The sequence below is a fragment of the Trifolium pratense genome, linkage group LG3 (genome assembly GCF_020283565.1).
Source record: "Trifolium pratense cultivar HEN17-A07 linkage group LG3, ARS_RC_1.1, whole genome shotgun sequence".
Lineage (NCBI taxonomy): Eukaryota > Viridiplantae > Streptophyta > Magnoliopsida > Fabales > Fabaceae > Trifolium > Trifolium pratense.
The window spans coordinates 23,094,374-23,103,777 of NC_060061.1; the positions used below are offsets into that span (position 1 = coordinate 23,094,374).

At 32.5% G+C, this 9,404-nt stretch overlaps 1 protein-coding gene and 1 long non-coding RNA gene across 2 annotated transcripts; both read right to left on the reverse strand.

Annotated features, from left to right (window-relative positions):
• On the reverse strand, nucleotides 1–600 carry LOC123913039 (auxin-induced protein 10A5-like). Its single transcript, XM_045963647.1, has one exon. It carries the CDS (start codon nucleotides 477–479, stop codon nucleotides 201–203), a length of 279 nt encoding a protein of 92 aa, XP_045819603.1. The 5' UTR covers nucleotides 480–600; the 3' UTR covers nucleotides 1–200.
• A 5,830-nt stretch (nucleotides 601–6,430) lies between these two features.
• LOC123913050 lies at nucleotides 6,431–7,038 on the reverse strand. The gene is made up of 2 exons (XR_006811546.1): nucleotides 6,789–7,038; nucleotides 6,431–6,715 (listed from the first exon to the last, which is right to left on the reverse strand). It is a non-coding gene; the product is annotated as an uncharacterized LOC123913050 (long non-coding RNA).
• Nucleotides 7,039–9,404: the final 2,366 nt, after the last annotated feature.

Consider the following 9,404-nt stretch of genomic DNA (forward strand, 5'->3'; position numbering starts at 1 on the left):
TATGCAAGGAAAAACTAAACATATTTTAAAAATGTCTTGTGTCATAACATTCTCATTCAGGTAACATTTTGTATTTCCATAGGAATGATTGATACATGGAAGCAACAAAATGAAAAAAAAAAAAAATTAATAGAAAAAATTGTCGTCTATAGAAATTAGCCTAAACTAATCTATCTAAATCTCCATGCATGAATTACAGCTTAATTCAAGCGAGAAGTGAGGTTTAGGAATTCTTCCTCGTTGCACGGAATTGTTAGACCACCCATTGGATGATCATATCCGAATTCTTCTTCTGCTTGATTTAGTAACTCTTGAAACAACGGTTGGTTCAAGTATGACACTGGAATCACGAACCGTCTCATTTGATCTCCAACATAGACTGCAAGATAGCCTTTTGGGATTTCAAGTCCCTTGGTAGATCCTTGTGTTTTGGAAAATGATGATGCCCTTTTGAGAATACCGGCTATGCGGAAACCCATTGTTATTTTATGGTACCACAAAAAAAATAGTGATAATGTTATAGAGGGTTTGATGAGAAAGAAATATTTGAATTCTGATAATTTAGGATGCAAATGAATTGTGTTGCTTGAGAACCTCAAAAATAGTGTATATATAGTTGTTAAGGGCTTCTACAAAACCAATTAGCCAATGAAATTATTTTGATGAGCTGTGATAGGGCCTAGTGAGGGACAAGGGATCACATGGTATTGTCTTATGGAAGTCATTTTCAAGGATTAGATTAAGCTAAATGTAAGGACATGCAAAGACTCTACTGTGATGAGATAGATAACTCAACAACCTTGAAATTAAAGACAATGCAATGGTGAAAGAAACTTGATGTTTGTTGCTATAGCTAATCCAATGGTAGACATGTTTTAGACATCTCACATGTTTCTTCTAATTGAGATTGCAATTAATTTAAATCTACCAAATAAATATTAGAATTATGTGTACAACTTGCAAAGCTTGAGTATGATGTAGGACCTGATTGATATCTCAGAAAATGTGAGAGGAGGCAAGAAGAGAACATATATCTAACACAAGATCACAAACCACTATAAGCCACAATTTATATTTTGCAAGACAATACAAACTAAATGAATTTTGTATACCAGAACCGAACTACGCGGTCCCTGCCTTGCTAAATAAGTAACAAGGTCAATTAAACTTTTTCTTGCTTGAATAAGCCTGTTTTTTTGGTGGGGGTGCTATGTTGGTGTGTATTATCTATTATGACATTTTCATCTTTGTGTTTGTGAAAGACCTCTAAGACAATCCCATGTGATCTTGTATATGCCCTTGTCTGCTTCGTAGATTCCTTCTCCTTCACAAGTCATTCAAGTAGCCAATAGTTTTTCAATATTCTTTTATCTATCTATCTATCTATATATTCATTGCTACATGCATTTAAAACCAACACAAATCATTCACATCCTAAAGCATTCTAATTTCAAAAACTTCTTCTCAAGTTTTAACACATACAACAATGGGTTTTCGTTTTTCTGGTATCATAAAAAAGGCATCACTTGTTGCAAACCGAGCAGCTTCAAAAGCGGTGGACATTCAGAAGGGATATCTTGCGGTGTATGTTGGAGAGAAACAAAAGCGATTTGTGATCCCCATATCATACTTGAACCAACCATCGTTTCAAGACTTGTTGAGTCAAGCGGAGGAAGAGTTCGAATACAATCATCCCATGGGTGGTCTCACCATTCCTTGCACAGAAGATGTCTTTCAACATATAACATCTCGCTTCAATGGACACTATAAATTCGACACCAAAAGAGACTGACATTATTTAGCAGAGATATTTTTTGTAAACTAGGTATCTCATGAAATTGTAAAGATGCAAAAAGTTACCATTACATTGACAAATTGTACATATACTTTGTTTAATGAAAATGAATTCAACTACTCAAACAGTTTCCCTGTGTTCTTGGTTTATTGCAAAGCAGGAATAGAACACTCGATTCCTAGCAAGGGTAGAGCAAAGTTAATTTTTCTAGGATAAAATGTTGAAGATAAATTTTCCAAAGTTTTTTTTTTTTTTTTTTTAAAACTACATAATATAGACATGGAATTGAAATTTTGGGGACCAAAGGCTTAATCATACATGAGGTACCTTCCCTTAACAAGCAACAAGTGCACAGTAACAATTTGGTAACGAGGTCAATTCTATGGTGTCTGTTGAATTATCCTTATCTAAAGAATTGAATGGATAGTACTTAGTTGGCTATATGATGGGTGTTGTGAATTCGACTAAATCACACCAATAATCTTGATGTTTGGATCAAATACGATTAGGCAATCAAATAAAGCGAGCGGCAATAATAATCACAAACCAAAAGATAAACAACAGAAAGAGTTAAAAACACAATAAAATTGTTTACCCAGTTCGGTCAAAACGACCTACTCTGGGGGAGAGTGCAGCTCTCCGTTTCACTATGAATCTTGAAGTACTTATTACAAAGAAACTCTCCAACGAGATTACAAGAAGCTCTTCCACTTCCTCAAACCCATAGGCACACCGGTTCAATGACTGGTCCGGTTATGATTACCTTACTTAGAATACTTGCCACAGGGTAAATTATCTACTCACTATTTTGAAGAATCAATTTGGTACCAACAGCTTCCGGAGGGGTCACCGGAGCAATTTTCATTGAATCTCAGGGTAGCAACTTGTCAATAACTCACCAACTGGAGCAACTATTAGACTTAACTTCTCCACAATATCTTACAATTCATTCTCTAGTATAGATTTCATAAATTTTCAAATAAGTAAAACAACTTACTAAACAATGCAACGCTAATTTTCAAACAACCCCAATTTTTAAACACTGCATATCTATATATATATATATATACACACATGAATGATCATAAACTTTGAAACCCTAATTGTAAACCCTAATCCATTGGCCAATCAATGCTTAACACATTTGTCTCATGTCCAATTGTATCTTGCCAACATAGGTTTGTTTTCATCCAATTATATCTTGCCACTACTTGCTTCACAAAGTGCTTCACAAAGTCAACTATCACATGCAACCTTCCTTCTATTACTTGCTTCATGTGACATGTGTATAGAAGTGAAAAAACAAGTGGCATCATCAGGGACGGATCTAGACCCGATTTATTGGTGTGGCTAAAAAAACATGTTCGCAAATTTTATAGCTGAAAAAAAAAATATTCACCTTTGCAGATTAACCGAAGAAGTAGCTTTTTTTTTTTGTTTCAAACCGAAGAAGTAGCTTTATCTCTCGAAAGTATAGAAAAAAAGAATAGAACAAAGAAATCATATTTGTAATTGTAGAGTTAAGAGGAGAAATGAAAGTCAAGAAATCAAAGTAGTACAGGAGAGGATGCACCGCCGATGTCGGGCTGGGTGCAGTGGCGGCGGAGCTAGACTAAAAATATAAATTCAATTTGAAAATTCATAGATCATTTACATTCCAATAATATTGCAATGTTCAATAGCTTCTAAATTCATCCAAAATAATGTTGCATCGTTCAATAACGTCTAAAATAATTTAATATGTTATTGAGATCCATTAAAATTAACGATGTTCAATAAAAATGTATAAATCCTTAATATTTATGAATTTCAATAACATATCAAATAATTTTAAATTTATGTAAAATTCTACATGATATGAATATTAAATTTAACGGTAAATTTTATGAATTCTATACTGGTTAAAATGTTACCGGTATAATTTGATTTCTCTAATATATGTATATATGCAAATATATATTATTCTTGATCACTCCTTTGAAAAAAAAATTGACTAACCACTACACCAGGAACCGAACACAGTTAAAAGCAAAAAACATTACCCTGCAGGAACCGAACACACAACCGCTGTGCATAGGAGGCGCTGCTTAACCACTACAACAGAAACAAACTTGGGACAAAATTGGCTGGTTATACATATTTATACAATCATAAGTAACAAAAATATGTATATATATCTACTAAAAATTGAAAATTCTGGTGTGGCTATAGCCACACTAAGCCCCTACTTAGATCCGTCCCTGGGCATCATGCATGTATGTCAATGAACAAGTATTTTCCATAGATGAATCCATCAACCCTATATAAACCAACTCCTCCTAAAATTTCAAACCCACCATTTTCACTTTATCTCCTTCAACTCACACACTCCCTCTTCTTTTTTCATTGAATTCTACTTTTTCTCTCCTCTCTATTCATTCACCTTCTTTCTCTTATCTCCCTCACACCTCTCCATCTCTCCACCTCACTCACATTTCTAATCTCACTCTTACCCACACACACCACACACATAAATTTCTTCCCTCTTTACTAGCCTACATAACATTAACAATATAATTATGGTTATTATTGACACTCATACCTAGATTCTTCTATATCTATTTATAAATACTTAAAACAAGCAACTAACATGAGAATTTCAAAAGAAAAAATTAGACTTTGCATTTACTATGTCAAGAATTAAGAGTATATCAACTCTAAGGACTATGATTATTATTGACGCTCATACCCAGGGACGGAACCAGAAAAAGTCATTGAGGGTGGCGAAAATATAACACATTATTAACGTTAATAATAATCAATTTTTACTATAAATAATTAGGTTTAATTGCATATTTGGTCCCTTGCATTTATTTTAGATTTCAATTTGATCTATTAGTTAAAAAAGTTTCAAATCATTTTAGTCAAATTTCTGTTTAAATCATTTGTGTGGCTAACATTTTTTCATACGGAGACAACTTATGAGGGTGTCACGTAAAAGTTATAGATGAAATTAACTTAAAATTTAATGGAAAGTTAGACGAAATTAACTCAAATTTTAATGAGAAGTTAAACGAAATAGTTTTAAGACTAAATTAACTAACTAAAAATGGATTTGATGATAAAAAAAACTAATAAAAGAGATATTTTCAAGGGTGCGATGAATAACTCAACTTGTTGAACTAGTTGAGTTAAAAGTTAAAAGAGTTGAAGGTCCAGAGTTCAAGTCGTGACACGTTATAAAAAAATGCTTAATTGCATATTTGGTCTATTATGTTTAGTTTAAGTTTCAATTTGGTCTCTTACGTTTAAAAAGTTTTAAATTGATCTTTTTAGTCAAATTTTTGTTTAAATCATCTACATGGCTTATAGTTGCATGTGCAAACAACTCTGGGAGGTACTACATGAAAGTTTAAGAAGAAATTAACTCAAAATCTAACAAAAAGTTCTAAAAAAATTAACTCAAAATTTAATTAAAAGGACGAACTTAAGTTTACTTCAATAACATAAGGGACAAATTTGAAATTTTTTAAATATAAAGGACCAAATTAAAACCTAAAATAAACATAAGGGACTAAATAGCCTAAAAAAATAATCAAATGTGTTTACAATTGTAATACATTTAAGAATCAAGCATTAATTAAAATAGTAATTTACACAAACAAAATAGTATTGTATTTTTATTATGAGTCAGGATCCGTTGACACCAACTAGTTTGACACCAAATGTTACACCTCTCAATAACGTTTTAACCGATATAAATTTTATAAAATCCACCGTTGGATTGAAAGTTTACATCATATAGATCATTTGTGTAAAATTTCAAATAAATCCAAAATCATTTGATATGTTATTGAGATACATCAAAATTAACGGTTTTTGTATTTTTTTAAATGCCGTTAATCTTTATGTGTCTCAATAGCATATCAAATGATTTTGGATTTGTCTGAAATTTTACACAAATGATCTATATGATGTAAACTTTCAATCCAACGGTGGATTTTATAAAATTTATATCGGTTAAAACGTTATTGAGAGGTGTAACATTTGGTGTCAAACTAGTTGGTGTCAACGGATCCTGACTCTTTTATTATATATACAATTAGTAGTTTATATATGATGAAAAACTATGTGGTGCATGTATTTATTACACAGATCATACGTGGGGTGGCGAACTGAATCATACGTGGGATGGCTAATCATATATACATACATATGGGTAGTATACTCCTACTAATTTCAAGGGTGCGGTCGCCCCTTTTGCCTAATAGCTAGTTCCGTCCCTGCTCATACCTAGATTTTTCTATATCTATTTCTAAATTCCTAAAACAAGCAACTAACATGAGAATTTCGAAAGAAAGGATTAGACTTTGCATCAACTATGTAGAGAATTAAGAGTATATCAACTCTAAGGACTATAATAAAAGTGTAGCAACAAATACATCTCAAAAAAGGTAAGAATATTGATTTCCTCATAGACCTCCATATAAAAATTAAAACTTACATCTAAATTTTCTATGAACTTCAAGTAAAATGTGACTCAGCTCATGTTTGGTTAGAATGAAATTTGGATATATCATATATGTAATATTGGAGGTAGAAATTGAAAATTATACTATATTTTGAGTTACAATACATGAAAGCATAGATAAAGAATAGAACAGAGAAAAACAACCACAGATTCATTCATTCATCACCATTTCCTCGTACTATTTTTTTTTTCTTCTCAACACAAATTGATGAGATTAAAAACAATAAAAATTGTAAATCTGAAGGTTTTTTACGTTAAACAAATTCATTCACTTGGTCTATTAATTAAGACACAATCAGAACAAAAAAGGGGTTTTTCTTTACACACATAGAGAAGAGAAATTACACAAAAAAAAAAAAAAAACTAATTTAACAGTGCACCTTGCCTCTGCCTCCACCAACACCCTTAACCTGAAATCCAAAAAGAAAAAGAATCAGAAGAGGGATAGATCTATAAAGAAACAAAAAAAGGGAAGATAATTACCTTTAATGTTGATTTGTGTTTAAATCGCAAAAAATAAGGTTTCTACGTAAATTTTGGGATTTTTTTGGGTGGTTATGATTCCGGCGCGGTGGTTCCGGTTGGAGGGTGGCGGCGGCTTGCCGGCGACTAGCCGAAATCTGAGAATCATGGCGGTCGGTCGCCGGAAAACGAAGAACATGAAGAACTCCGATTGGAGTTCATCCTTGAGAGAGAGAAGAGAGTGGGAGAGAAGAGAAGAGAGAGAAAAAAATTTTCCAAATGATTTTTTTCTGAAGGGTGAGGGTATTTATACTCATGCAGATCCACTGCACGCTTGTGCATGATAATATCAGCATCATCACCCCTGATCTTCCATCAAACGACCCAAATCTTTCACTCTTTGATCAAATCAGGAACGTCTGATTGATCAGACGGTCCTGATCAAATCCCCTGATTTTTTGTTTGTGGCCGCAGATGGGCTCTGTTGGGTTGGACTTTCTGTTGTTGCCTGCTATCTGTTATTTCAGTTTGCACCCCCTTTACGTTTTAATTAGTTAAATTAATTCATCTAATTTGTTTATTTTGTGTATATATTTTTATTTAAAACCCAAAGATATGAAAATGCCAAAAAACATAAAAAATATAAAAATATCAATTTTCTTTTCTTTACATCAATTTTTATCAAATAATTTTATTTTCGTTATGCTCTATGATTTGAACCCTTTTGAAAAATAAGATTTGAACGCTTTAAGTAGTGCCTATAAATTATATCTCTCTCTATGATTAGAGCCTAAGACTTATGAATCTCTCTGTACTTCTTGATAATATTATCAATGATTATATGAATGATTTTTAATTTCATCATCTTAACGTTCTACTCATGAGAAAATTAAATTACTGATGCTCTTCGCCAAAAAATAAATTTTATACATGTCATGGGTAGGCGTGGCAAAACGGGCTGGGCCGACCTGTTTGACCCACCATTTTTGGCGGGCCGGGCTGAGGTTTTCGGCTCGCTACCTTAAGGTGGCCCGCCCCCGCCTAACCCGCCTAAAAAACGGGGCGGGGCGGGTTAGCCCGCGGACTTTTTAATTTTTTATATTTTTTACTTTTACTGAAAATTGGGCTTGAAAAGAGGAGCCCAAATCTCAATCCAGTAATATTTTTCTCTCATATAAAACTTCACGTTTCTTTTTTTGCCAAAATTAGGGTTGTTTGTTTCATTCATTCATTTCATCCGCCGCCGTGCTCCCTTTATGCTAGTATTTATCCTTTTATCTTATATTGTAATGAATTATTTATTAATTTAGTTGATGTTTCTGTTAGTTTAATTAAGGGTAATTGTAAGGAATTACTTATTAACTTAATTAATATTTATGTTAGTTTAATTATCCCTATTCTCTGCTGCAATCTTCTCCCAACTTTTAATTATCCTTATTTTCTGTTAGTTTAAAAATAGGAGGTAAGAATTTTAAGGAATTGTGAAGTTATAATTTAATCTGTTTAACTTAACAATCTTCTCTCAATGCAATCTGCTAATATTTTTTTTAACATCAACTAGGAGGTAAGAATTGTGAAGTTATAATTCAAACTATTTAAAAAAAAAAGTATTTGGCAGGCCGGCCCGCCAACCCGCCAACTCGCCAATAAACGGGCGGGCTTGAGTTGTTGAACCCGGACACCTAAGTTGCCCCGTCCCGCCCAGCTTTTGGGCGGCCTTAAACTGGGCGGGCCTAAACGGGGCGGGCATGCCCACTTTGCCACCCCTAGTCACGGGTCTTGAAAGCTCCACTATAAAATTCGATGTGAAGCTTTGATTAATTTGTTTTATTATGGCGCTCCCCAATTAGCCTCAAATCAAATATTCAGAGCATCCTAACACTAATATGCTTTAACAAATGAGTGAAATGTGATAGTTAAAATTAGGAATTGATAGTGTAAAAATTATAATTCATGATATTGAAAAATATTATAAAGCACGGGGAGATGACTATTTTCACCGTTCATAGTCATTTTATAATCACAATTACAAATTACTACCGATAAAAAAATTATAATTCGACGGGAGATGATAATTATTATCACTAACAAAAAACATTTAAATTACTATCACATGTTTTTTTTAATAATACTATTACAAGTCATTACCGCTAAAAATTTATAATTTATCGAGGAGATGACAATTTTGATCGCTGATAAAACTTTGAAGATCACTATTACAAGTTATTGCTGATTAAAAATTATCATTCACGGGAAAATGACAATTTTGATACCTGATAAAAGTTTTAAAATCACTATTACAAATTATTACTGATAAAAAGTTATAGTTCACTGGGAGATGACAATTTTTAGCAATTATAAAAGTTTTAAAATAACTATTATAAATTAGAAGTAACTTATGCTTTAATAATAGGTTATGCCTTTTTAAGGTAATCGTGAAAACTACGGGTTTAATAGAGATGCTTGAAGTATATATGGGGTGGGGAGATTAAATATCATATCTCTTATCCTCTTGATTGTGGCGCATGATAGTTCCAATTTATGTAATTATCTTAATGAAGTTTTCTTTTTAATCCGTTGATATTTGTCCTTTATAACCATATTAATTGTGCCAAAAAAAGATAACAATTAAATTTT